This window comes from Salmo salar, chromosome ssa02 (assembly GCF_905237065.1).
Source record: "Salmo salar chromosome ssa02, Ssal_v3.1, whole genome shotgun sequence".
NCBI classification, from domain to species: domain Eukaryota; kingdom Metazoa; phylum Chordata; class Actinopteri; order Salmoniformes; family Salmonidae; genus Salmo; species Salmo salar.
In genome coordinates this window covers 60,942,772-60,970,489 of record NC_059443.1, presented here as the reverse complement: position 1 = coordinate 60,970,489, position 27,718 = coordinate 60,942,772, and the positions used below count along the sequence as shown (strand labels likewise).

General features: G+C 42.1%; 1 protein-coding gene across 5 annotated transcripts in view; it reads left to right on the top strand.

Moving 5' to 3' along the window:
* Positions 1–27,691, top strand: part of LOC106586738 (collagen alpha-1(XVII) chain) — a 31,188-nt gene extending 3,497 nt beyond the window's left edge. Inside the window, exons 4-54 of one of the 5 annotated variants that reach the window (XM_045707052.1) lie at positions 1,089–1,230; positions 1,540–1,784; positions 2,681–2,728; positions 2,836–2,889; positions 3,064–3,114; positions 3,425–3,568; positions 3,806–3,949; positions 4,454–4,525; positions 6,573–6,647; positions 6,781–6,831; positions 7,305–7,454; positions 8,773–8,859; positions 8,945–8,992; positions 9,141–9,269; positions 9,513–9,824; positions 10,041–10,091; positions 10,229–10,255; positions 10,360–10,386; positions 10,483–10,545; positions 11,269–11,373; positions 11,498–11,560; positions 11,751–11,786; positions 11,880–11,933; positions 12,992–13,063; positions 13,257–13,319; positions 13,448–13,483; positions 13,606–13,677; positions 13,788–13,814; positions 13,930–13,965; positions 14,052–14,087; positions 14,255–14,335; positions 16,769–16,804; positions 16,898–16,984; positions 17,081–17,161; positions 17,301–17,351; positions 17,517–17,579; positions 17,989–18,048; positions 18,171–18,188; positions 18,405–18,455; positions 18,586–18,693; positions 18,933–19,112; positions 19,973–20,095; positions 20,196–20,294; positions 20,414–20,548; positions 20,759–20,851; positions 24,126–24,281; positions 24,677–24,877; positions 25,192–25,353; positions 27,114–27,194; positions 27,351–27,422; positions 27,600–27,691. In XM_045707052.1, coding sequence (XP_045563008.1) covers positions 1,089–1,230; positions 1,540–1,784; positions 2,681–2,728; positions 2,836–2,889; positions 3,064–3,114; positions 3,425–3,568; positions 3,806–3,949; positions 4,454–4,525; positions 6,573–6,647; positions 6,781–6,831; positions 7,305–7,454; positions 8,773–8,859; positions 8,945–8,992; positions 9,141–9,269; positions 9,513–9,824; positions 10,041–10,091; positions 10,229–10,255; positions 10,360–10,386; positions 10,483–10,545; positions 11,269–11,373; positions 11,498–11,560; positions 11,751–11,786; positions 11,880–11,933; positions 12,992–13,063; positions 13,257–13,319; positions 13,448–13,483; positions 13,606–13,677; positions 13,788–13,814; positions 13,930–13,965; positions 14,052–14,087; positions 14,255–14,335; positions 16,769–16,804; positions 16,898–16,984; positions 17,081–17,161; positions 17,301–17,351; positions 17,517–17,579; positions 17,989–18,048; positions 18,171–18,188; positions 18,405–18,455; positions 18,586–18,693; positions 18,933–19,112; positions 19,973–20,095; positions 20,196–20,294; positions 20,414–20,548; positions 20,759–20,851; positions 24,126–24,281; positions 24,677–24,877; positions 25,192–25,353; positions 27,114–27,194; positions 27,351–27,422; positions 27,600–27,664 — 4,523 coding nt within the window. In that variant the 3' untranslated portion in view covers positions 27,665–27,691. Of the gene's footprint in view, positions 1–1,088; positions 1,785–2,680; positions 2,729–2,835; positions 2,890–3,063; positions 3,115–3,424; positions 3,569–3,805; positions 3,950–4,453; positions 4,526–6,572; positions 6,648–6,780; positions 6,832–7,304; positions 7,455–8,772; positions 8,860–8,944; positions 8,993–9,140; positions 9,270–9,512; positions 9,825–10,040; positions 10,092–10,228; positions 10,256–10,359; positions 10,387–10,482; positions 10,546–11,268; positions 11,374–11,497; positions 11,561–11,750; positions 11,787–11,879; positions 11,934–12,991; positions 13,064–13,256; positions 13,320–13,447; positions 13,484–13,605; positions 13,678–13,787; positions 13,815–13,929; positions 13,966–14,051; positions 14,088–14,254; positions 14,336–16,768; positions 16,805–16,897; positions 16,985–17,080; positions 17,162–17,300; positions 17,352–17,516; positions 17,580–17,988; positions 18,049–18,170; positions 18,189–18,404; positions 18,456–18,585; positions 18,694–18,932; positions 19,113–19,972; positions 20,096–20,195; positions 20,295–20,413; positions 20,549–20,758; positions 20,852–24,125; positions 24,282–24,676; positions 24,878–25,191; positions 25,354–27,113; positions 27,195–27,350; positions 27,423–27,599 lie in introns of all 5 variants that reach the window. The other 4 variants (XM_045707044.1, XM_045707046.1, XM_045707045.1 and 1 more) reach the window with 4 other exon arrangements.
* The last annotated feature ends 27 nt before the right edge of the window (positions 27,692–27,718 follow it).

Here is a 27,718-nt window from a genome sequence, read left to right as displayed (position 1 = left end):
TCTGGCTTGCTTAATGAAAGGAATTTGAAATTATTTATACTTTCTCTTTTGATACTTAAGTATATTTAAAACCAAATACTTTCAGACTTTTACAAGTAGTATTTTACTGGGTGACTTTCACTTTTACTTGAGTAATTTTCTATTAAGGTATCTTTACTTTTACTCAAGTATGGCTTTTGGGTACCTTTTCCATCACTGAACAGGACCCAAGTCCTCATCATTGGTCTCTGACTGTACCTCATTTCTCCACAAGAGGGAATCACTAACTCTGTCGTCTCCAACCAGAAGAGTGTGTCCTCCAGCATTTCTAGTGGAGTTTCAGTTGTGGAGAGGAAGGTCATCTCTCAGAGCAGTGGTAGCAGCAGCAGTAGCTATGCCATAACATGTTCAAGACATGCTCAGACAGAGCGCCAGTGGAAAAAGTCTACATTTAAAAAAAATCTAGATCCAAAAAAACATCTGTGTTATTTTTCTTTTTTGGCACAGTGTGCCAGTTTTTTAACACCTGCTCGTTTGGACTGCAGTCAGAATCCTGTAAAAGACCGTTTTTCTTGTACTGTCAATCACAGCCTAAACTATTCCAATGAAAGAGCTTAGATGCTCCTATAGAACTCTTATGGTAACTGATATATAATCCATTACTTATAGGATTCAATAGATATATAGACAGCTAAGCTACATTCAGAGGCATCATGCCCATAGGGGACACAGGGGCAAGTGCCCCCTGAGATTTGTCCTATATAAAAAAAATTATATACTTTTTTGGTGATTGTTTGTTTATTGTCTTTAATACCACTAGCCACTTAGCAATTTTATGAAGTTGGCTTCAGCTAGCTCAGATAGGTTCCCAATCTCCCAACCTCGTAACTAGCTACCATGAAGCAATTTCAGGCTATCAATCAAGTTAGAGTAGTCCCCTTCCATACTCCCCCCCAACCATCCTCAGGTACTTTGTGCCCCCTCAGATTTTGGGGGTGCATGAACCCCCTGGCTACGTTGTTATATGTCAGGCTACTGTATAAGAAAAAGTCACTCTCTCTCCGCTCTGTATAAGTCCTAATCATTATTTTTCTCCATTCATCCTCTAGCCTCAGGTGGTCTCTCTTCGAGGAGTGGGCTGCTCTCTACTGGAGGAGGAGAGTCTACCAGTAGAGCCATCACAGGAGGCAGTAGCTCAGTGCTAGTATCCTCCTCTGCTGCAGCCGGGTCTGGGGGTGGAGCTAAGTCTGGGTACGGAGGGGGATCCGTCAGCAAATCAACCACCATTACCACTATAGAGTCCCCCTCTTTATCCTCCGGTGCTTCAGGGGCCTCTGGCGCAGCTTTTCGGTCTTCAGGGGCCTCGGGGGCATCGTTTGGGGCTAGCAAAACCAGCGGCTCCCTCTCCAATTCTGGAGGGGGTCTTATGTCAAGCTCCAGTTCCAGTCTTACTGGTGGTTCCAGTTCTGGTTTTGTCTCTAGTTCCAAAGGAGCAGGAGCAGGAGGAGGCAGCTTTGTCACTGGTTCCAGTTCTGGTTCTAGTTCTGGTTTTGCCTTTAGTTCTGGTACCGGAACTGGAGGAGGGGATTCTTCTAGTGCCAAAATGTCGGCCGGCGGCTTGGGCTCTGTGACCGTTTCCACGGTTACCAGGTCCAACTACAGCTCCTCGGCAGAGGCGGGTTCAGGTGGCGTGAAGAGGGGCGGGGCACAGGGGTCTGCATCCTCTGCTGTCAGCTTCTCCCCCACCCCCATGGAGAGAAAGAGCATGACCACCACTATGATCGCCCGCTCCATGGGCTACGAAGGTCAGTGACAAGGTCAGAGGTTAACCCTATTCATATGCTGTGTTCATAACCAAGTGGGAAGGTGGTAATTACCAGTTGTGAAGTCGTAAATACCAGTTGGATGCATTCAAGTGCTCTGAACTCATTGAGAGACACAGATTGGCTAATGGCCAACAAGCTGTGTCAAACATAAACTAAACGTACAGCTATCATGCTTGTAAACTAATTATAGGGTTCAAAAAACATATTAATAGATTGCTTTTTTGAAATAATGTTTTGTTGTTGCATTTAACTGCTGAAAATGCTCTCATCAAGGTAATTTCCTTAGTAGATGTCAGAGGTCAGCATGTGGGAGAAGTCGAAGCTCAGGGATAATAGACGAGGTTCCCACTAGTAATTACCAGTTGGAGGGGCATTCAAGTGGACTTTTCCCAGTCATATGTGGTAAATACCACCGTCCCACTTGGTTATGAACGTAGCCCTATATCCAGGGCTAGGATTTCTTTCCTGACCACATGACCACTGGAGCCTAAGACCAGATATCGGGCGCTTTCCTCTGCCTAGGTGTTGCTGATGCCTGCCAGATCTTACAATGCCTGGATAGGTATTTTACGTATTAGCTAACCACATCATATGTTATAGCAATCTGTCAGTCAATGACACAGTCGATGACGTGGCAAATAACCATTGGCTGATGAATGAAACGTCTGAGCGAGGGAGCGCAACCATTTCTTAGTCTTGTCATGTGGTCAGGAAACTACTGGCCCTACCTAAGGTCCTCTGATGCTCTTTAGTACAGGTGCAGATATCAATAATAATGTCATTAAGAATATCATTAGGAAGTTGAAGTATAACTTCAGTTATGACAGGAAGAAGGAAAAGTAATCAATAGTGGTGTTTTTCTTACGTGTATTCAGGAAGATCCAGTGGAAACTCATCTCCGGAATACACAAGGAGAGAATATGGTAACTACCAATCTTAAATGTGACTTCAAAATGTATTTCGTTCCTATGTTTAATAAAAGTGGATATTAAAAATGACATAATTGATTTTTGATAATTGATTGTTTCAGCTGCAGCAAATGCAACTGCCAATACACCCACCAGAGGGCGGAGCCACAGCAGAGGTACTAGCTGTTAGCAGCACAGCACCATCAATCAGACCACACACTACCGCCGAATGCACTTATTCTTTTTTAGCAATTTTAAGTGGCTGTATTTGAATAAAATAGAACACATCTGATTACACTATTCTAATCTATTCTATTCTATTCTATTCTATTCTGTGTGTCCTGTTCCAGAGAGTGAGATCAGATGCAGACTGCAGAGTGCCTCCCCCACAGCCAAAAGATGTGAGTTGCCTAATACCACATGAGCTCTTATCGCTAACCTATGACTCACCCGACCTGCCCTGGAAAATACACGTGGACCAAGATGATATTAGTTTGACTTCAACAAATAGGGAGACAATAAGACTCAGTCAGAAAACGTGGAAAGGAAATGGAACGTGGATGCTTGAAGATAAGCTGAATATGGAAGATAAATTCAGTTTGATAAAAAAAATCGGTCTTTATAATTAAAAAACAGTTGAAAAGCCTGCACACTGCACGTTTCCTAAGTGACGTTAGATGACACCAGAGTCTGTTCCTCCGTGGCGTGTAGGGACGGAGCTGGATGATGTGAAGCGGCTGCTGAAGGGGAGCCGCTCCAGCAGCATCAGCCCCCCTCGCTCCCCCACCAGCACCCTCCCTATCCCCAGGAAGGCCAGCGTAGAGACCAGAACCAGGCCGAACAGCTCCCAGTCAGGTACACACTCTCACCAGTATAATCATGATAAATGAATATGGTAAATGAATAAATGCACTCTGAAATAAATGAACAGGTACATAAGTAGTAATTACACAAGTGTATAAGTACATAAATAATCACTGATGCGTTAGATGGCCTGAATATGTTCTTAACTGACTCACCTGGTTAAGTAAAGGTTAAATAAAGGTTAAATAAACATACATAAAACCAGTTAACCCGTTCCCTCTCTCCCAGGCCAGTACAACAGCGCCACCCTGGACTTAGGAATGCCTTCCTACGTGTGGTCAGGCCCCACGGCTGGAGGCTATGGTTACCACAGCAACGCCATCAACCGGTCCCCCAGCTCCACCCTCCAACACTCACCCACCACACTCACAGGTCAGCAATAGACATCACCAAATATACAGTCACAATTACTACTACTAGGCAGCGTAGCCTAGTGGTTAGAGCATTGGATTAGTAACTGAAAGGATGCAAGTTCAAATCCTTGAGCTGACAAGGTACAAATCTGTCATTCTGCCCCTGAACAAGGCACCCACTCTTCCTAGGCTGTCATTGAAAGTAAGAATTTGTTCTTAACTGACTTTCCTAGTTAAATAAGGGTAAAAAAATAATAAGATTGAAGCATGATACGGAGTGATAATTGTGCCAACAGAAATGTATTCTGAATTTAATCATTCACACCATCAATGTTCATTTATATAAATGAACAGAGTTAATCCAAGAGATAAAAAGGACATGATTAAAATTAACTAGATTTGTGTATGACATAAAAATCATAAAAAAGAAAATGTCTCCTAATTTTTTCATTGTCAATGAGTACTGTATATGTTACTGTGGGTGTGACTCACTCGATGTGGGTGTTTATCAATGTTTCTACAGCCACAGGGCTTCAGAACAACCTGGCCCTCAGCTCTATGTCCATGAACTCTGGACTCTCTGCCTCTAGCACTGGTAAACATCTCCCTCAACATCTATTGTCTCTCTATCGGTGCGTCCCAATAATCTTTCCTTTCTCCCAAAGTGTTCACATGTTCCCTTCACAGATTTGAAAGTAAGTGACTGGTATGCAGAGATGGGCAGTGTTTGTATTACATGTATTTGAAATATGTATTTAAATTATTTCTGAGTATTTAGTCGTTTGTATTACACTGGGCTGAACTTCACTCCAGTGTATTTTGTAATAAGATACTTTCGAGAGCGGTAATTTGTATTTTCAAAATACAAAATACTTTTCTATACCATTTTCAGTGGTGTAAAGTACTTCAGTAAAAATACTTTAAAGTACTACTTAAGTCGTTTTTTGGGGTATCTGTACTTTATTTTACTTTTAATATTTTTGGTAACTTTTACTTTTACTTCGGTACATTTCTAAAGAAAATAAAGCACTTTTTACTCCATACATTTTCCCTGACACCCATTTTGACAGGAACATGGTCCAATTCACACACTCATCCTTACTGCCTCTGACCTGGTGGACTCACTAAACGCAAATGCTTTGTTCGTAAATTATGTCCGAGTGTTGGAGTGTGCCCCCTGGCTATCCGTCAATAAAAAAAAATTGTATATAAAATTGTGCCGTCTGGTTTGCTTAATATAAGGAATTTGAAATGATTTATACTTTTACTTTTGATACTTAAGTACATTTTAGCAATTCCATTTACTTTTGATACTTAAGTATATTTAAAACCAAATACTTTTAGACTTTTACTCAAGTAGTATTTTACTGGGTGACTTTCACTTTTATTTGAGTAATTTTCCATGAAGGTATCTTTACTTTTACTCAAGTGTGACAATTGAGTACTTTTCCCACAACTGCCATTTTTTATATCATTCACAATTTTGTGGCTTCCATGTCACCCTGCCCTGGTATCAGATGTCTGATGGCACTATGGTGTCATAAGGGCATCTGCTAAATTAACTAAATATAAATGTATATGTAATAATGAACAATTGCAAAGCATTCTGAGTAGTATTCTAATGAGCTCTACCCCAGAACAAGGCCAATAATAATACCCAGTATGTTCACATAATTTACATTTTGGTCATTTAGCAGACACTCTTTTCCAGAGTGACTTAGAGTCAGTGTATTCAACTAAGGTAGATAAACAACAACATATCACAGTCATAGCAAGTGAAACGTTTCTGTAACCATTACTGAGAATATTGTTGCTGTTTGTGCTGTTTACTTGCAAACGTATTTTTGTATTTTAAAATACAAATACATGTATTTTAATTAAACATATTTAAAAATGTTGATACATTGAGCTTTATAGTGTTTTGTCATTTTTGACAATCCATACCAGCCTATATAACCCCCCCCCAGGTAAAGCTCCGCCTTATCTCAACTCACTGGTCACGATAACAACTCCAACCCGTAGCACGCGCTCCAGCAGGTATATCTCACTGATCATCCCCAAAGCCAACACGTCCTTTGGCCACCTTTCCCTCCAGTTCACCGCTGCCCGTGACTGGAACGAATTGCAAAAATCGCTGAAGCTGGAGACGTACATTTCCCTCACTAACTTTAAACATCAGCATTCTGAGCAACCGATCGCTGCAGATGTACATAGTCCATCTGTAAATAGCACACCCAATCTACCTACCTCATCCTCATATTGTTTTAATTTATTTTTATGCTCTTTTGCACAGCAGTATTACTACTTGCACATCATCATCTGCTCATCTATCACTCCAGTGTTAATCTGCTAAATTGTAATTACTTCGCTACTATGGCATATTTATTGCCTTACCTCCTCACGCCATTTGCACACACTGTATATAGACTTTCTTTTTTTTCTATTGTGTTATTGACTGTACACTTGTTTACTCCATGTGTAACTCTGTGTTGTTGTTTGTGTCGCACTGCTTTGCTTTATCTTGGCCAGGTCGCAGTTGAAAATGAGAACTTGTTCTTAATTAGCTTACCTGGTTAAATAAAGGTGAAATAAAATAAAAATAAAAAAGTATTGACTGTTTTCTCTCCTTTGTCCAACTCTAGTTCACGGTATGCAGAAGAACCTGGCCACAACCACTGGCGGTATCCTGACAGCTAATGGAGTCAACACACAAACAGGTATGGATGGAGTGTTGAGTGTTCAGAAATCCACTGGGATCAAGAGAATAATGCCCATGTTCATTGTGGGAGTTATATTTCACACGTTTAAATCATGTTAAATTCACCCTGCATGTCTTTCTATTTTTGGCAGTCTATGGTGTGCAGAAAAATGTCACAAGCACAGGGGTGTCCACAAACACAGGTGAGTCCAAAATACTTTGTTTTGCATAGATAACAATTAGGCAACCATAGACATAAAACATTTGATTCGATGTATATATGTACAAGCAGCGGCAGCACGAAGACAAGTATAGCGCTGTCCTGCAGTCAAATTACCAAATCGCCCTCTAGTTGCCTCATGGGTGGAATGTTATTCATATTTTTCCTCTTGTTTGATGTATATGAAGTGTAATATTGGGATGCAAACACAAAATGTGATCATTTAAATTCTATATCTAACATGGTACAGGTGTCTTCTGTTTTTAAGCCCATAACCTTGTGTGTGAGGTGTCTACTTTTGTCTCAAAGTAGATTTGTTTAAGACTAACAAGAAACAATCTGTGTGAGCCTGATTTAGCCCACTGCAGTAAAAGGATATCCTCTCCTACTCTATCTTATCATGTATTCATGACACTTACCAGTTTATACTGAATGTTTTTGCTGCCTATTTCTCAGTGGCGCCCAGCAGTCCTACCGGTGAAGAGGCCAAAGAATACAAATTCATGCTGCTGGAGAAAGAGAACGCTCCCGTCAAAAAGGAGACGGAAAGACTCATCATGGCCAAAGATACTGGCAAACAGTTCTCCTCTGCTGCCACTGCTATTGGTAGGCAACACTCGAATCAAATCAAATGTTATTGGTCACATGCTACATAAACAGCAGATGTAGACTAACAGTGAAATGCTTACGGGCCCTTCCCAAGAATGCAGAGAGAAAGAAAATAGAAAAATAATAGAAAAATGTATAATACGTAATAATAAAAGTAATAATAAATACACAATGGTTATATATACAGGGTACCAGGACTAAGTCGATGTGCAGGGGTACGAGGTAATTGATGGAGATATGTCCATATAACTAAGAATAAAGTGACTAGTCAACAGGATAGATGATAAACAGTAGCAGCAGCGTATGTGATGAGTCAAAAAAAAAAGTCTGAATCCAGATAGCCGGGTAGCTATTTGGCTAAATATTTAACCAACAATTTAGCAGTTTAATGTTTTGGGGGTTGAAGCTGTTCAGGGTCCTGTTGGTTGCAGACTTGGTGCATCAGTACCACTTGCCATGCTGTAGCAGAGAGAACAGTTTATGACTTGGGTGGCTGGAGTTTTTGACAATTGGTATAGAGGTCCTGGTTGGCAGGGAGCTCGGGAGTACTGGGTCGCTCTACACTCTGTAGCGCCTTGTTGTTGGATGCCAAGTAGTTGCCATACCAGGCGGTGATGCAGCCTGTCAAGATGCTCTTAATGGTGCACCTGTAAAACGTTTTTAGGATCTGAGGGCCCGTGACAAATATTTTCAGCCTTCTGAGGGGTAAGAAGCGTTGCATTGCCCTCTTCACGACTGCGTTGGTGTGTATGGACCATGATAGATCCTTAGTGATGTGGACGCCGAGGAACTTGAAGCTCTCGACCCACTAAACTACAGCCCCATCGATGTGTATGGTGGCGTGCTCGGCCCTCCATTTCCTGTAGTCCATGATCAGCTCCTTTGTCTTGCTGACGTTGAGGGAGAGGTTGTTGTAAGAGCAATATGTTTGCAAAATTCCGGTAACTTTCCCAAAATTCCCAGGTTTTCCTGAAATCTTGGTTGGAGGATTCCAGATTCCCTGCTTATTCTGGGAATCTTCAAAGCATGATTTCTAGAAACATGGGAATTGGGGGAAAGATACCGGAATATTGCAATCCAGTACGTGAGAATACCAGAAATGTACACATAGAGGAGGGTTTTCACTAAATACATAATATTTACTAAATATTCAATTGTGTGCTCAATGAGAATAACCTTCTGAGGGAAAATGGTACCAGTCCTATCAGATCTTAAATGTTTCCATGCCCAATAACATACTCCAGTCCCACTGTCTTAGTGTTAGCCGTTGTCTGTGAGTTATGCTGAAGTTTACTTCTCTTTTCACATTTTCTAGCCTATTCTGAGGACTCACTGAAGAAGGAGAAGAAGAAGGTGTCCGGCTTTGTGGAGACAGCTACAGCCAGAACCACAGAAACAAACGGTAGATAATGGAAGTGAATAGACATTTTCACCACACCTTGACTTGTGTTACCAACAAACTGTTCTTCCACTGCTGTTTTTTAAAGCTGGATCCTTGATGAAAGTGTCAACGAAAGACAAAGCAACCTATGCAGGTATAGTCTAACTATACTTTGAAATTGAAATGGCTGAATCCCAATGTAACAATCTTCAGCCCTAAATGCCTACTCTTATGCATTCTTCATGATACTCTACTGATGCTGGTTCTTGACCCCCGTGTCCTCTACCTCTCTCTTCGATCAGAGATACGCAAGGACGAGTCTGGAGGAGGTCGGGGCTTCTGGTCCTGCTGCTCCTGGTGGAAGTGGCTGTTGGGCCTCCTGCTGGGTCTTCTGCTCCTCCTGGGGCTCCTCCTGGGACTCATCGCCCTGGGTAAGAGAGGAGGAGTGGAGCTGTAGGGCACTGGGGTGATTGGATTTATGTGGCTGTCTCTGTCATAGAGAGCTAGAGTTACATCCGTGTCTAAGTAAATCTCTCTCTGTTTTTTTCTCTGTTCTTTCTCCCCTGTATTTCTCTCTGTTTCTCGCTTCTCTCACTCGATCTTTGTCCTTGTTTCTCTCTGTTTCCCTCCCAATTTTCTTCCCCTCCCTCTCTTTCTCTTCCAACCACTTACAGCCGAAGAAGTCAAACGTCTTAAAGCTCGTGTGGATGCCTTGGAACAAGCCTCCAGCTCTTCCTCAGCCCATTCCAGTCGCCTCTCCTCCTCCTCAGCCATCAACATCATAGACCCTTTGGAGTCTGCATACATAGACAAGACCTCCTCTCCCTCCTCTACCACACTGCTCCGCTCTGATAATGGTATCAATCTGGGAGTGGCAGCAGGAGCAGGTCCAGGATCAGCTAATGGACCAGGCCAAGACCCTGTAGCTCTGCAAAGGGCAGTTCAGCAGATAGTCAGGACTGAGCTGCAGTCCGATACTGTACGAGGTACAGAACCAGAACCAGAACTTACACTGTGCACCAGCCTTGTGTTTTGTGGGTATATGTTGAGCTTTTCAACTATTAAAACAAAGGAATGATTCAGTCACAAATCCAAAATCATGCAAACTTGTGAATTGTATGAATATTTTTGAAAGATGTTATACATGTGTCGTTTTTATTGGATTCTATATATTGACAACATTTTTTATTTATTTGTTACAGCAACACTTGCACATTCAATGAAAGGAGCGAGAGGAGAGCCTGGGACCAAAGGTACTGTAGGGCATCCACTGCATGGACATGGAAACATACATAGATGGATCCATCCATCCATAGATGGAAACAAACTGTATTGGCAGAGCAAGTTTTGGCTGTGTCTGTTGATGAACATTTCAGCTGTTTTATTTCAGGTGACCAAGGTGGTCCAGGAGTCAAAGGTCAGTGAGCCTTAGACCTACATTTCATTTCAATGACGTCACACAGCAAATACTGTACATGTTAGAGTTATACTGTACAAATGGAATTAATTAATTCATTTCAGGTGATAATGGATTCCCTGGCCTACCAGGTAGGAACACAAACTACTAGTTTTATTCTGTAGTGGCTACAGTAAATAATCATCTGCTGAATGATAGCAGACTGATGTCCGGCTTCTCTTCCTTAGGTCCTCCAGGTCAGATGGGCCACAGTGGACAGGAGGGCCCGAGGGGACCTAAAGGAAATGCAGGTAATGCTTAAGGACACAATTTGACTTAAAATTACAAGATCTCAATCTTGCAACAAATGAGAAATGTACTGTATAGACTCTCACTCTGTTATGTGAATTTCGTTATCACTGTTCATAAACTTCAATTCATCTACTCAGTCTGCAACCCAGAGTTTGTAAGATTCTGGTTGAATGAAACAGACGAGAGTCCCAGCTTACAATAGTCAAAATGTTTATTCACGAGGGTACTCTGAAGTTCATTATACAAAGACATCCTTTTTATAGTTCACTTCCTACCTACGCACATACATCCACACAAACAGTAGATATCCTACGCACATACATACACACGAACAGTAGGTGAGTTGTGTGCTTCTCCAGAGTTCTCACCACTGTGTATCACTACCCAGCGCTGTCCGTTCCATTCCCCCGAGATTAGAGAAACCTTGAGAAGTACTCCCTGTCCTATCATAAGTTTCTCAGAGTTGTAGCCAGGTCGAGCCAAACACCGTTTTAATTGTTCTCGGTATTTTCTTCGGCACACACATACACACATTTATCTCCCTCCCAGTCCAACCTAGTTGGACTTATGTTTAATACTTTAATTATTCATTATACATGCTACATAAACAACTAATTACTAATTAGTTACGTTTCAGGGTAGAATTATTTAATCATTATCTTTTAAACATATAAATTATTTTATCACACTCCCACAATGCATCTCTTCTCATCTGTGAATAGGTGAAGCTGGTGCAGAGGGCCCCCCAGGCCAGAGGGGCCGAGAAGGACCAACGGGATCACGTGGAGAGCCTGGTCCTCCAGGGTTTGGAGAGAAAGGGGACAAAGGTATGTTCATAAGTGTATTTGATGGCGTCACAGTATATCTTCAGAGAAAAAAATCCATAAAATGTATATATTTAAATTATGGGTTCCTGTTCAAGCTCTTATGTAATGTTATGTGATGCCATAGGTTCTCCTGGTGAACCCGGAGGCACCGGACCTGCTGGCACTGCTGGGCCTGTTGGGCCTAAAGGTAAGGCCAAAGGTCATCATTAATGCAGGAAATACATCTAAATTGATGAGATACATTAAACTATCCCAAATTGTAAATCACTCTGGATTAGAGCGTCTGCTAAATTACTAAAATGTAAACGCAATTCATCAACACTGAGACTGTAACTGTTGGCCGCCATTGTTAAAGTGTATTTATTTTTGTTTTCCAGGGTCAGCGGGTGGTCAGGGTGCTACAGGTATCCCAGGTGAGTGCTCTTTGCCCTTTTCATGTACCATTGTATTGGAAGAAGACACAAGCATGTGATTTCTAAAGTTGTGTATTTGTCACTTTTCTTTAGGAACTCCTGGTCCACAGGGTTTCCGAGGTGAAGCAGGCGCTCCAGGACCGAAAGGTATTCTAGACCAACATGTTGAGATGTGTTGTATGCAGGCCTATTTGCTTGATTTAGATTCACTAAGAGAAAGCCACAAATATAGCTAGAAACCTTAGTTGATACATCCATTTTTTCACTTAAACATTTATGATAGCCATTGATTGTTGAAGAGTATAACTTATTAATGCCTCATGAGCTTAGTTTAATTGTCATACTCCATCAGAACCCCAAAAATAAGCTTGCTTTACTAACATTTTAGTAAAGAATGCAAATGTAAACAAAGACTGTATAGCCTCAAAATGTGGTGAAACCTATACATTTGATACCATGGATGGTCAGTCCTTGCATCTGTAACCGGTGTGAAATGGCTAGCTGGTTAGCGGTGCGCACTGGTAGCGTTTCAATTGGTGACGTCACTCGGTCTGAGACCTTGAAGTAGTTGTTTCCCTTGCTCTGCAAGGACCATGGCTTTTGTGGAGTGATAGGTAGCGATGCTTCGATGGTGACTGTTGTCAATGTGTGCAGAGGGTTCCTGGTTCAAGCCCAGGTTGGGGCGAAGAGAGGGACGGAAGTAATACTGTTCTCTATGAATTTGAGAATGGTTACATTTCTCCAGGCCCCATTCCTTTGTTTTTTTTCTAGTGAAAGAGGGGCAGGGAGGTGGATTTGTTATTTTGTCAATGGAGGATTCTAGCTTTAAAGTTGTAATATGCAGAAGTCGCTCTGCCATTTCCTGGTTGCAAAACATCTAATAGTTCACCTAATTTCAGTTTGTGACAAAACAAGCAATTCTGTAGAGAATCATTGTGCCATCTAAACCTCTGTGAAATACTGTATCTTTTCAATAGCTGTTTGAAAAACTGAAAGTAAAAGACGCAAAAACTGAATTTAAGAATGGAAACATAGAAATTGTGCACATAGACAAATCACCCACTTCTTAGACTTACGTTCAATGAGAATGACAGATCTATAAATCACATTTCTATGTGAATTTGGTCAGGTTGCCCAAAAAGTTACATATTGCAGCATCAAACAAAGATCATATCAGTAAGCCTATTGTTTCTCTCCTCTTCCAGGAGAGAAGGGACCAGCTGGACCTCCAGGAAATAAGGGCGAGCCAGGAGAGAAAGGACCCCGCGGAACATCAGGTGTGTATCTGTCTGCCCTGAATAGTTAGAATCACATGGGATTCAGAACTTTGTGTCTCCTCTTTATTTCTTCTCTCCTCCTTCTCTAGGATAACACATCATTGAGAGAAATATGCACTACATATGTAAACTGGTGTGAAAATGGGTTGTAAGCACATTTCATAGTGGTTATGTACCCTCTCCGTCATCATAGGTGACCCAGGTCAAAGAGGACTTCCAGGACCAGACGGAACAAAGGGATCCAAAGGACCCACAGGTAAGTGAACAGAGTAGTGAAGAAAAGATTGTGCTGCTAGAATAATCTCAGGCTGTCCGAATATAGATACTGTAACAGTTAAATTCTTCACTCTTATCAATTCTGTATGTGTGGGTGTTATTCAACAGGTGCTCCCGGGGCTGACGGTGAAAAAGGCTCTAGAGGTAAGAACAACAACATCCTTTGGTAGATAGAAACCACAACAATATATTTTGGTTGAAATATCAAGTTGTCCATATAACAACTTTTAGTTTTTACAGGATAATTGATACCTGTATCATTCCAGGTGACAAGGGATTGGATGGGTTGCCAGGTCCCAGAGGACCAGCAGGACCTCCAGGAGATACAGGCCTCCCAGGTAAAATCAATGAATCCATTTATTAATCCATATATCCATCCATCCATCAATGCTTAGTATTCACTATTTAAAATTCAATAACATACATTTTCCACTTGTTTCCGCTGTAGGCATTCCCGGGCTTCAAGGTCCACCAGGTATGACTCTTTGATGCAAAATCATTCCTTGATTTACATTTCAGATGCATGGTTCCTCAAATATTGTACAGCAGGCTATAACATTTTTGTAACCCTCCCCCTCTACCCCGTATAGGTATACCAGGTAATCCAGGTCAGCCTGGAGGTAAAGGTAATGTACCTATTACATTCTTCCTCTATATCTTTAGTCAAACAGGATTATGCTTTCATTCAATCTATCATCATGTTATCTTCTAGGCGAAGCTGGAGAACCTGGTAGAATCATCAATGCAGGTAAGTAAGAGGAAACGACAAGGCAAATTAGAGACATCGCTACACTGGTCGATAGGCACTGTACATCTACAGCTGTAAATATTTCTTGAGATGACTTTATAGTACAGTGTCCACAGTAGGACAGCATCACATATCCTTAAGTAATGGATGGTCATTGGTCAATCCAGCTGGTTCCAGTTCGGTTGCCATCCCCGGACCTCCAGGCAGCCCCGGACCCGCTGGTGTTGCTGGATCCCCTGGACTCTCAGGTTGGTACTGAAGCTCTAAATTCTAAAATGTTCTAAGACAGGTATTCCTGGGGTATGCGCAATGCTGTTGGGGGTACGCCAAATAAATGTCTTCACATTTTCAAATAGTATATTTATATTTTCCAATGGGGCTATACATTTGGGTGAGTTTTGTTTCTCGCCTGAGTAGCCTCATTTCACTGCCCAAAATAAAATTAAACCATCTAGTGTTCAGCGAAATAACAACACAATGTCAAATACATGTAGCCTTGTCAAATAATTAACATCCAATCACATGAACCGTTACTCTCTCGCGGGAAACCTTCACTCTTGCGCAGACATTTAGAAACGAGACATGACAATTTGAAAAATAAGCCACGGGAGTTTTTTGAGCAAGAATAAAGACAACTTTCGAGTAGTAAGACATGCATAAAAGCAACAGATATCATTACTAAGAAGGGGCTAGAAGCGTCTTATATGGTGAGCTACCGAGTGGCTAGGACAGACAAGTCCCATACTATTGTGGAGGACTTCATTCTTCCTGCTGCTGCAGATATGGCTGGGACAATGCTGGGGGGAAAGGCCAAAACAAAACATACAGCCAATGTCTTCATCAAACAACACTGTTTCACGACGCGTCAGTGACATGGCAGGAGATGTTTTGAAACAATTACTGCTTCACATACAAGTCAGTGAATTATATGCGTTACAGCTGGATGCGTCAACAGTCGTGGCGGGGCTGGCACAGCTCCTGGTATATGTCCGTTACGTTTATGGGGGGTCAATTAAGGAAGACATCCTCTTCTGCAAACCACTGGAAACCAGAACAACATGAGTGGATATTTTTAAAGTACTGGACAGCTTTGTGACATCAAATGGACTTTGGTGGTCAAAATGTGTTGGTATCTGTACTGATGGTGCAAAAGCCATGACAGGGAGACCTATTGGAGTGGTAACGAGTGTGCAAGCAGTTGCTCCCGACGCCACTTGGGTACACTGCAGCATCCACTGAGAGGCTCTTGCTGCCAAGGGAATGCCTGACAGTTTGAAAAACATTTTGGACACTACAGTGAAAATGGTTAACTTTGTTAAAGCATCGCCCCTGAACTCTCGTGTATTTTCTACATTATGCAATGATACGGGCAGCAACTATGTAACACTTTTACAACAGGGAGAGGAAGTGCGCTGGTTATCAAGGGGCAAAGTATTGAGACGTTTTTTTAAATTGAGAGACGAGCTTAAAGTTTTCTTTACTAACCATAATTTCCACATGTCTGACCGCTTGCATGATGACGGGTTTCTCACACGACTGGCCTATCTGGGTGATGTTGTTTCTCACCTGAATGATCTGAATCTAGGATTACAGGGACTCTCCGCAACTATATTCAATGTGCAGGACAAAATTGAGGCTATGATTAAGAAGTTGGAGCTCTTCTCTGTCTGCATTAACAAGGACAACACACAGGTCTTTCCATCATTGTATTGTTTTTTTGTGTGCAAATGAACTCAAGCTTACAGACAATGTCAAATGTGATATAGCGAAGCACTTGATTGAGCTGGGTGCGCAATTACGCAGGTACTTTCCCGAAACGGACGACACAAACAACTGGATTTGTTATCCCTTTCATGCCCTGCCTCCAGTCCACTTACCGATATCTGAACAAGAGAGCCTCATCGAAATTGCAACAAGCGGTTCTGTGAAAATGGAATTTAATCAGAAGCCACTGCCAGATTTCTGAATCGGGCTGCTCTCAGAGTTTCTTGTCTTGACAAATCATGTTGTTCAGACACTGATGCCCTTTGCAACCACGTACCTATGTGAGAGTGGATTCTCGACTCTCACTAGCATGAAAACGAAATACAGGCACACACTGTGTGTGGACAATTATTTAAGACTGAGACTCTCTCCAACACAACCCAACATTGCAAAGTTATGTGCGTCCTTTCAAGCACAACCTTCTCATTAACCTGTGGTGAGTTATTCACAATTTTTGATGAACAAAGAAGGTTTTATATGTAAGATGGTTAAATAAAGAGCAAAATGATTGATTATTATTACATTATTATTTGTGCCCTGGTCCTATAAGAGCTCTTTGTCATTTGCCACGAGCCGGGTTGTGACAAAAACTCACACTCATTCTTATGTTTAATAAATGTATCGTATAGTGTGTGTGTGGCAGGCTTACAATGATGGCAAAAAACAACATTTGAGAGTGCGCTGACCCTGGTGCTAGAGGGGGTACGCGGCTGGAGGTTGAATGTTTGAAGGGGTACAGGACTATAAAAAGTTTGGGAACCACTGTTCTAAGACATTGTTCTACAGTTTGAGTAAACACTGTATCGCCTTGACCAGATCTGGATGAAGATCTAGATGTTGGAGATCTTCATGAAGTTCCTCATAGACTTTCAGGTACAGTAAGCTGTAAGCTCAGTGCTTCTGTTGTGTCTCCTCAGGTCCTGTTGGCCCTGCTGGTCTTCCTGGAACGCCTGGTAAGACTTATTTCTCAGATATCCAATGAGACATCAGGGTCCATATTCTGTACGTACTTTCCCTTTGATTGTTCATTGGCTCTGTCTCTATAGGTCCCAGGGGAGAAAAGGGAGAGGAAGGAGAGAAGGGAGACCAGGGAAAGCCTGGTATTACTGTACAGACTGTGGAAACCACAGAGAGTGAGTATGTTTGGCTGAAAATATGTTCTTGTTTTAGACTCGTTATAGTGTATGACTTTCTTATTACCTCTACACTTACCTTACCCCTTACAACAGAACGTGCACCTGTGGCTAGTCTTCCTGGCCCACCTGGCCCTCCAGGGCCCCCAGGAGAACCAGGTGCCCAGGGTCTTCTAGGTAAGCCATGTGGTTCATTCTCCATGCACTTCAATGTATTTTTGGACGGATAGCTGTTTTATTTTATTTTGTTCTGATCCCTTTTTCTTATGGATTCTGTCCTTTTTATAAAGCTAATTCTTACCTTATTCCTTCTCAGGTAAGGGTCCCCCAGGTCCTGAAGGTCCTAAAGGAGAGCCAGGTGTACCAGGTAAACCATAACATTTCTACCTGAGAAGAATGTACAATATTATATACAAATTATATTGTAAAATAATTAAGCTATTGTAAGAACTGGTTTGCGTCATCTGTTGCAAAGTTCCTTTTCAAACCATTTTGATGAATTTCAACTCAACCTGACCCATTCCTCTCACAGGTGTTGGTGTGCCCGGCCCCCGAGGAGATAAGGGAGAGCCAGGTAGCTTTGTGCCCAACTCAGGTAGGTGGCCCTAACCAAAACTACACTACACTCTCCATACTGTTACCATCTGATCACTCAACACAATCACAATGACTCTACTGTCAAAGATAGAAGCTGTTGATCAGTATATATTTTACCTTTATTTAACTAGGCAAGTCAGTTAAGAACAAATTTTTATTTTCAATGACAGCCTAGGAACAGTGGGTTAACTGCCTTGTTCAGAACAACAGATTTTTACCTTGTCAGCTCGGGGATTCGATCTGGCAACCTTTCAGTTACTAGTCCAACGCTCTTGCAACCTTTCAGTTACTAGTCCAACGCTTTAACCACTAGGCTACCTGCCACCCCATATGATATGGTATGATATGGAAGGTCACGTAATGTAACGCAATGTAATGTTGTAGTGTAATGCTGTGTTGCCTTTCAGGAACCTTCTTCGCTGGACCACCAGGACCTGCTGGCCCAACTGGTCTTCCGGGATCACCAGGTACAGAGGGGTCCAACTCACTGTCTCTACCATTTGTGTTTTTATCATAGTCAATTTGGTCGAAACAGAAGTTATGTGCACTCATCTTGTAAATCATTTTATTGTTTCCTAATGTAAACCAGGACCCCAGGGTTACCAAGGTAAGCAATTTTAAAGGCATCTCCATGTCAAAGGGCTGGATTGATATCATAGTAGGCTATGAACTGTACAGCACTTTGAGATATCAGCTGATGTAAGAAGGGCTATATAAATACATTTGATTTGATTTGAACTGGCTCAGTCACATACTATTTACATGGCAGACTTAGTGATAGACTTAAAATGTCGACCTTAACGCAATTTGATCTATGTTTCAGGTGACCCAGGTCAGCCCGGTTTACCAGGAGTTCCCGGAGATCCCGGTGTCGGTGGGTGGATCAAATATTTATCAGAAGCATAGTTAAACTGTCGCTTGGGTTACAACCAACATTTACTTCTGAATTTACTTAATCCTTGTGGGTATATGTTGTATTGTTCATTGTATTGTTTTCTCCCCAGGTTTCCCTGGACCCCAGGGACAACCTGGAGGTCCAGGACCAGAAGGTGACAGTGGACTTCCAGGGCCCCAAGGTCCAGAGGGCCCCGAGGGGCAACCGGGTCCAAAAGGTACACCCTTACACCCCTTTAAAGATGCAGTCTGGGATCTTAAGTACTTATACATTCGTAACATATCATACGAATTGCAAAAAATAATTAAAACTGGGACCTGTTTTGGCTCATGAGCACTATTTTCAAATCTACTGGCTAAAATTATACAAAATCTCTGGAACATCACTTTAACAATGTTTATCACCCAATGTGGATCATTTGTGTAAGTTAATTAAGCCTACTTATATTTTTATTAGGTGAGGCTGGCGTTCCAGGTGCTCCAGGAATCCCTGGCTACTCCAGTGGTGGATCATCCAGGAGTTCCCCTGGAGCACCAGGTCCACCTGGACCTCCCGGGGAACCCGGCCGTGATGGGCTACCTGGGTCTGGGGATGGAACACCGGACGTCCGTCAATACATCACAGAATACCTCAAGAGTGAGTGAGATTATCTGCTTTTTCTTCTTACCTCCAATGAAAAGGATTGGGGCTAAACTACGTCCATCCAAAGACTGTTACAATATATTTTTTATTTTTTTTATTTCACCTTTATTTAACCGGGTAGGCTAGTTGAGAACAAGTTCTCATTTCAACTGCGAACTGGCCAAGATAAAGCAAAGCAGTGTGACACAGATAACAACACAGAGTTACACATGGAGTAAACAATAAACAAGCCAATAACACAATAAACAAGTCAATGACACAGTAGAAAAAAAGAAAGTCTATATACAGTGTGTGCAAAAGGCATGAGGAGGTAGGCAATAAATAGGCCATAGGAGCAAATAATTACAATTTAGCAGATTAACACTGGAGTGATAAATGAGCATATGATGATGTGTAAGTAGAAATACTGGTGTGCAAAAGAGCAGAAAAGTAAATAAAATAAAAACAGTAATGGGATGAGGTAGGTAGATTGGGTGGGCAATTTACAGATGGACTATGTACAGCTGCAGCGATCGGTTAGCAGCTCAGGTAGCTGATGTTTAAAGTTGGTGAGGGAAATAAAAGTCTCCAACTTCAGCGATTTTTGCAATTCGTTCCAGTCACTGGCAGCAGAGAACTGGAAGGAAAGGCGGCCAAATGGGGTGTTGGCTTTGGGGATGATCAGTGAGATATACCTCCTGATAGCATATTTGACAGCATACGTGACCTCCGTGGGACAATATGGTCGACAAATATGATTTAGATGTTGTTTGCGTAGTTGATGCTAACTAAAAGGGTGCCTAATGATCTAAAACCTTTTTTACGCTACTGTTTAGCAGTGCAGTAACTTGTGTATTGTGTTGTCCTTCATGTAGGCGATGGTGTCAGGGAGTACATGTCGGGTCCTCCGGGTCCTCCGGGCGTACCGGGGCCCCCTGGTGGTGGATCAGTGGAGTCAGTGGATGACCTTGCTAGTCGCGTCATCGCATACATCCAGAGTGAGTCCAGACAAACCAACATCTTATCAAAAGCATTACATATATAAACTATATCATATTGTATGTTTACCTGGATCTAATACTTCTGTTGACATTTCAGGTGGAGGTATTGCTAGTGGGGTGCCTGGACCTCCAGGCCCGCCTGGCGCTCCAGGTGGAGGCAGTACATCGCTAAATGACATCATCAGCCTTCTACAGAGTAAGTCAGATGTTTGAGCACAAATGTTGATAATCGGGACGAAAATAAAGAGATAACATTGTGTCATGAGACAGTCAATGGTCAGTGAAGTGCCCTTGCCTGATCCGTACCTCTCTCAGGGGAGGAAGTGCGACACTACATCGTCGGTCCTCCTGGCCCTGCTGGACCTCCTGGCATCCCAGGGATCCCATGGAGAGGAGGCTATGGCTTTAATACCAATGAGGTGGCTGGACGAGTCCTCAATCTAATGAATGGTAAGGAATCACTGTGACACAGCCATGTCAGATTCACATTTCGATTCATACACACACCATTAGCTTCTTTAACCATAGTGTGTGCAAGTGTTTCCCAAATGGTTGGCCGGAACCTACAGGTGGATCTTGGTAAGTAGTTCAATTGATTTAAAATAGTCACATGATAAGAATTCAGGATTGTGATTGGTTGTGGCATCCGTCTGTCATCAGAGCAGGGTATGGTGGGCATGCTCGGACCCCCTGGACCTCCCGGCCCACCGGGCCTACCTGGGTCCCACAGTGACATCTCTTATCTTCTGCAAAGTAAGCGCTCTGACTAGAGTTCCACAATTCTGGGAACTTTCAATAAATTCAATTTTTTTTCCAAAATCCCGGCTGGAGGATTTCCGGAATCAGAAGGGAATAGCAGGAAATCTGGAATCCTCCAACCGGGACATCAGAAAAACCTGGAAAGGAATTGAAAGTTCCTGGAATTTTGCAACCCTAGCTCTGACTACGGACTTTATACCGACATTAGCGTTTAGCACATGTTTTTTCTGCAAGACCTAAAGGACACGGTTTTGGCCACACATTATATTCCAATCATCTATCATACAGTGCATTCAGAAAGTAGTCAAACCCCTTGACTTTTTCCACATTTTGTTACATTACAGCCTTATTCTAAAATTGATTAAATAGATTTTTTCCATCATCAATCTACACACAATATCCCATAAAGACAAAGATTTTTTTTTTGTTGTTGACATTTTGGCTAATTAATTACAAATAAAAACCTGAAATATCACATTTACATAAGTATTCAGACCCTTTACTCATACTTTGTTGAAGCACCTTTGGCAGCGAGCACAGCCTCAACTGTTCTTGGGTATGACGCTACAAGCTTGGCACTAGGGCTGGGCGATATGGCAAATAAATTATCACGATATCTATATATTTTTTCATTCGATAACGATAATTATCACGATATTAATCAAATGATGTTTAAAAGGTGCATATCTGCTTCAGACTCAAGAATGCCTGAACAAACCAAGGGCTTTGGGGTGGCAGGTAGCCTAGTGGTTAGAGCGTTGGGCCAGTAACCGAAAGGTTGCTAGATTGAATCCCTGAGCTGACAAGGTAAAAATCTGTCTTTCTACCCCTGAACAAGGCACTTAAACCACTGTTCCCCGATAGGCCGTCATTGTAAATAAGAAGTTGTTCTTAACTGACTTTCCTAGTTAAATAAAGGTTAAAAAAAATGTGTTATGTGAGCTACACATAAAATTATATTTAAGGAAAATTGTTCCATGTTTGCGGCCAGGGAGCACGTACCTGGGGTCAATTAAATTGATAAGCCTCTTGAAACCTTCCTTTTCGACTGTGCTAATTGGCAGCATGTCTTTAGTAATGCAATGCATAATAGCATTTGTGATGTCTTTGTCTTTTCGATGTTTGCTTGTAGGGCATAAACGCTGTCAGTATTGACTGCTTCGGGCAAACATCCCTAGATTGGCTGGTGCTTGAGGAGGCGTATACAATACCGTGGCGCAAACTCAAACTTCCTGCATGTTCCAAAGAGTGATTTTGCTTCAGATGTTGAAAAAGGTTTGTCGTATTACCAGACTTGGTAGCCACCAATCTACGGCACAATTTGCACCAAACATTGCTCTGCTCTGAGTCGGACTTCAAAAAGCCAAACCACTTCCAAATTACTGAAACAGTTTAACCCTGTTTATCAATAATTTCTTCATTGGAAGCTGCTCCTTCTCCATGGCTATCAATGCCACTGTTTTCGCCTACATGACTAATTTTTCGTGGTTAACAGTGGCTACTCCATCACTCGAGGTGCTAAGTGGTTTTTAGTGGGCGTGTACCTCTCCACGTGCATATTGTCACTTCTCTGCACGTTCCTGCTGCGTCATAGAGGTGAAATGGACTGCTGTACCTAATTATTCTATATCGACATTATCAAAAATGAATCTAAACGTTTTTATATCGTTATTGAGGGAACTAATTACCTTGATAATTATTGATATTGATTTATCGCCCAGCCCTACTTGGCACACCTGTATTTGGGGAGTTTCTCTCATTCTTCTCTGCAGATCCTCTCAAGCTCTGTCAGGTTGGATGGGGAGCATCGCTGCACAGCTATTTTCAGGTCTTTCCAAAGATGTTCGATTAGGTTCAAGTCCAGGATCTGGCTGGGCCACTCAAGGACATTCAGAGACTGGTCCCAAAACCAATCCTGCGCTGTCTTGGCTGCATGCTTAGGGTTGTTGTCCTGTTGGAAGGTCACCCCAGTCTGAGGTCTTGAGCACTTTGGAGAAGGTTTTCATCAAGGATTTTTTTATTTAACTAGGCAAGTCAGTTAAGAGCAAATTCTTATTTACAATGACAGCCTATCGGGGAACAGTGGCTTAACTGCCTTGTTCAGGGGCAGAACGACAGATTTTTACCTTGTCAGCTGGGGGATTCGATCCAGCAACCTTTCAGTTACTGGCCCAATGCTCTAACTAGTAAGCTACCTGATGTCCCAAGGATCTTTCTGTACTTTGCTCCGTTCTTTCCCTCGATCCTGACTAGTCTACCTGTCCATGCCAATGAAAAACATCCCCACAACATGATGCTGCCAGCACCATGGTGCCAGGTTTCCTCCAGACGTGACGCTTGGCATTCAGGCCAAAGAGTTCAATCTTGATATCATCAGACCAGAGGATCTTGTTTCTCATGTTCTGAGAGTCTTTAGGTGCCTTTTGGCAAACTCCAAGTGGGCTGTCATGTGCCTTTTACTAAGGAGTGACTTCCGTCTGGCCACTCTACCATAAAGGCCTGATTGGTGCAGTGCTGCAGAGATAGTTGTCAGAGTGGCCATTGGGTTCTTGGTCACATCCCTGACCTAGGCCCTTCTCCCCCGATTGCTCAGCTTGGCTGTGCGGCCAGCTCTAGGAAGAGTCTTCGTGGTTCTAAACTTCTTCCATTTAAGAATGATGGAGGCCACTGTGTTCTTGTTGGACCTTCAATGCTGCAATTTTTTTTGGTACCGTTCCCCAGATCTGTGCCTTGACACAATCCTGTCTTGGAGCTTTACGGACAATTCCTTTGACCTCATGGCTTGGTTTTTGCTCTGACATGCACTGTCAACTGTGACACCTTAAATAGACAGGTCATTGCCTTTCCAAATCATGTACAATCAATTGAATTTACCATAGATGAACTCCAATTAAGTTGTAGAAACATCTCAAGGATGATAATTGGAAACAGGATGCACCTGAGCTGAATTTCGAGTCCCATAGCAAAGGGTCTGAATACTCATGTAAATAAGGTATTTCTGTTTTTTATATTTGTAATAAATTGCACACATTTTTTAAAACCTGTTTTCTCATTGTCATTGTGGGGTATTGTGTGTAGATTGATGAGACATTTTTTTATTTTTGTTTTTTAATCCATTTTATAATAAGGCTGTAACGTAACAAAGTCAAGGGATCTGAATACTTTCCAAATGCACTGTAGGTCTAGAGCCAGAATGACTTACTGGACAGTCTGCATATTTATTCCTATTAACAGTTTGACTGATGTCACTTCTGCCTGTCCTTTCTAGATGCTGAATACAAAGGCGTCTTGGGCGCTCAGGGGCCTCCTGGTCCACCTGGTGTCCCAGGCCCTGCTGGCCCTCAAGGCCCCACCGGTCCTTCAGGACAGGCCCCCTACAGCAGCTCTGGATACAGGCTGGAGGAGGTCAAGGACTACATACAGAGTATGGTCAAATCAATAAGGGTTTCATAAATTGTTTTCTACTGAGTGGATAAAGATATGGTTTTACAGTACTATCCAAAGACTCCTAGAGTTACAACAGTACAGAAAGAGTTAGTTTGCCATTATCCACCCTGTAGGTCTAAACCAGGAAATAAAAGTTAATAGATTACTTGAAATGCATTGAGCCTGTACAATAGGTTACCCTAATTACATCACTTTATAGATGTCCTCCCCAAGATAAAAAGGTTACTTATTAAAATGAAAAATAGACATTGATAGGGGATTATACGGACTCCCATTCATTTCAAAGCAATAATTTACCCTTGGCATTGAGTTACTGTCCCAGAACAGTGGGTATCAGTGGGTATAACTGGCAAATTGTATTATCCTTACCAGGTGATGGTACAAGAGGGGGAATGTTTGGGCCTCCAGGCCCCCCAGGTCCCCCTGGACCCCAGGGACATAAGGGAGAGCAGGGTAGCTCTGGGTACGGCCACGCCTTCGACCACAGGACCAGCGAGGGAAGAAGGCTGGCTGAGACTGAGACTGAGACAGACTACTCCAATATAGCGGTCCGAGTGACTGACTACATCAAGTGTAAGTGAAACTGAATACACAACACTGTCATCGCAGTGCTACAATATACTTTTCAGAGCTAGACACATTTAACTCAACATTTAAATGCAATTCTTCAAAGCTTATTTGTTTCCAATGACAATGGATCAAAGGAATGGCACATTGACTTGAATTGGGATGGCAGTTCTAGTAATTCAATTTCTATGCCAATGGGACACAGATGTTGATAAGTAAAGATAGCGACCATCGACAATGAATGAAGAGTCCTACTTTTGCTGGTCATTGGATGTAAATGCATATGCTATCTCTGATCTTGATTGTTTCCCATCCCGTAGACCATGGTCTGTTGAGGGATGTGGTTGAGAACCAGTCTCAGCTGGAGAAGTCACAGGTTGTTCAAGGACCCCCAGGACCCCCTGGCCCTCCCGGTGCGCCAGGATTCAGCCGTGTGTTTGGTTCCCATAGTAACGCCACTGACCTTGTGGAATACATCAGAGGTGAGAATAATACAGTATAAATGTAATTCATTAACGTACAGCACCAGTCAAAAGTTTGGACACACCTACACACCTAAGGGTTTTTCTTTATGTTTACTATTTTCTACATTGTAGAATAATAGTGAAGACATCAAAATGATGAAATAACACATATGGAATCATGTAATAACCAAAAAAGTGTTAAACAAATCAAAATATATTTTAGATTTTAGATTCTTCAAAGTAGCCACCTTATGCCTTGATGACAGCTTTGCACACTCTTGGCATTCTCTCAACCAGCTTCACCTGGAATGCTTTTCCAACAGGCTTGAAGGAGTTCCCACATATGTTGAGCACTTGTTGGCTGCTTTTCCTCAACTCTGCAGTCCAACTCATCCCAAACCATCTCAATTGGGTTGAGGTCGGGTGATTGTGGAGGTCAGGTCATCTGATGCAGCACTCCATCACTCTCCTTCTTAGTCAAATAGCCCTTACACAGCCTGGAGGTGTGTTTTGGGTCATTGTTCTGTTGAAAAACAAATAATAGTCCCACCAAACACAAACCAGATGGGATGGCGTATCGCTGCAGAATGCTGTGGTAGCCATGCTGGTTAAGTGTGCCTTGAATTCTAAATTAATCACAGATAGTGTCACTAGCAAAGCACCCCCACACCATCACACCTCCTCCTCCATTCTTCACGGTGGGAACCACACATGCAGAGAGCATTCGTTCACCTATTCTTCATCTCACAAAGACATGGCGGTTGGAACCAAAAATCTAAAATTTAGACTCATCAGACCAAAGGACAGATTTCCACCGGTCTGATGTCCATTGCTTGTGTTTCTTGGACCAAGCAAGTCTCTTCTTCTTATTGGTGTCCTTTAGTAGTGGTTTCTTTGCAGCAATTCGACCATGAATGCCTGATACACGCAGTCTCTTCTGAACAGTTGATGTTGAGATGTGTCTGTTACTTGAAGCATTTAATTGGGCAGCAATCAGAGGTGCAGTTAATTGCTGATTTCTGAGGCTGTTAACTCTAATGAACTTGTCCTCTGCAGCAGAGGTATCTCTGGGTCTTCCTTTCCTGTGGCGGTCCTCATGAGAGCCAGTTTCATCATAGCACTTGATGGTTTTTGCGACTGCACTTAAAAAAAACTTTCAAAGTTCTTGAAAATTTCTGGATTGACTGACCTTCATGTGTTAAAGTAATGATGGAAAGTCATTTCTCTTTGCTTATTTGAGCTGTTCTTGACATAATATGGACTTTTACCAAATAGGGCTATCTTCTGTATACCACCCCTATCTTGTCACAACACAACTGATTGGCTCAAACGTATTAAGAAGGAAAGAAATTCCACAAATTAACAAATTAACCTGTTAATTGAAATGCATTCCAGGTGACTCCCTGATTAAGCTGGTTGAGAGAATGCCAAGAGTGTGCAAAGCTGTCGTCAAGGCAAAGAGTGGCTTTTTGAAGAATCTCAAAAATAAAATAAATAACACTTTTTTGTTAACTACAGTACACTACATACGTTATTTCATAGTTTTGATGTCTTCACTATTATTCTACAATGTAGAAAATAGTAAAAATAAAGAAAAAGCCTTGAATAAATAGGTGTCCAAACTTTTGACTAGTACTTTATTTCACATTATAGATTTTAATTAAGAACAGTACCAAGTGTGAAGTCCAATTTGTCACGATTGAACATTGGTGGGGCTTTGCCAAAATGCTGATTGCAGCTTTAACTTTATATGAAATAACCTTATGCATCCTCCATAGCCCATGGAAACATTGTGGGACCCCCTGGAAGGCCAGGACAGAAAGGGGACATAGGACATACAGGTCACAAAGGCGAGAGAGGTACTTTTTGAACCATTACGCCTTTTAAATCTTTAGAGTTGCGCTCTTGATCATTTGCCAGGTCTTTGTAAACCATTGTATTAAGCTACTCAGGCAAGACAAACTCATAAAATCAGTCCCATTGTGACACTTTCACTCTGAATTCTGGTTAACCAGGACTAGATGGCATCCCAGGAAGGACAGGCCTCAATGGTCTGGAGTGGAAAAGGGGGGGAAAGGGGGAGAAAGGTACGTCATGATAATCACAGGGAACCTATTCACGTAGGATCCATTCTAGGGATACTATATGTAATTCTAGGATGGTAGTACCCTCAATAGAAGGGTCCCTGCTATGCATGATGTGTCGATCTGACCTAGTTAAGCAAACCAGATATGGTTTCATTAAGATTTCACATTTGTCCACAGGAGAATACACACTTGTGACGCACAGAAGAAAGAGGAATGTTGGTGTTTCAGAAACAAATGATTGATAAATACTCATTAAAATTTGAATGAAAGTCCTATGAAATATGTCATGACTCATG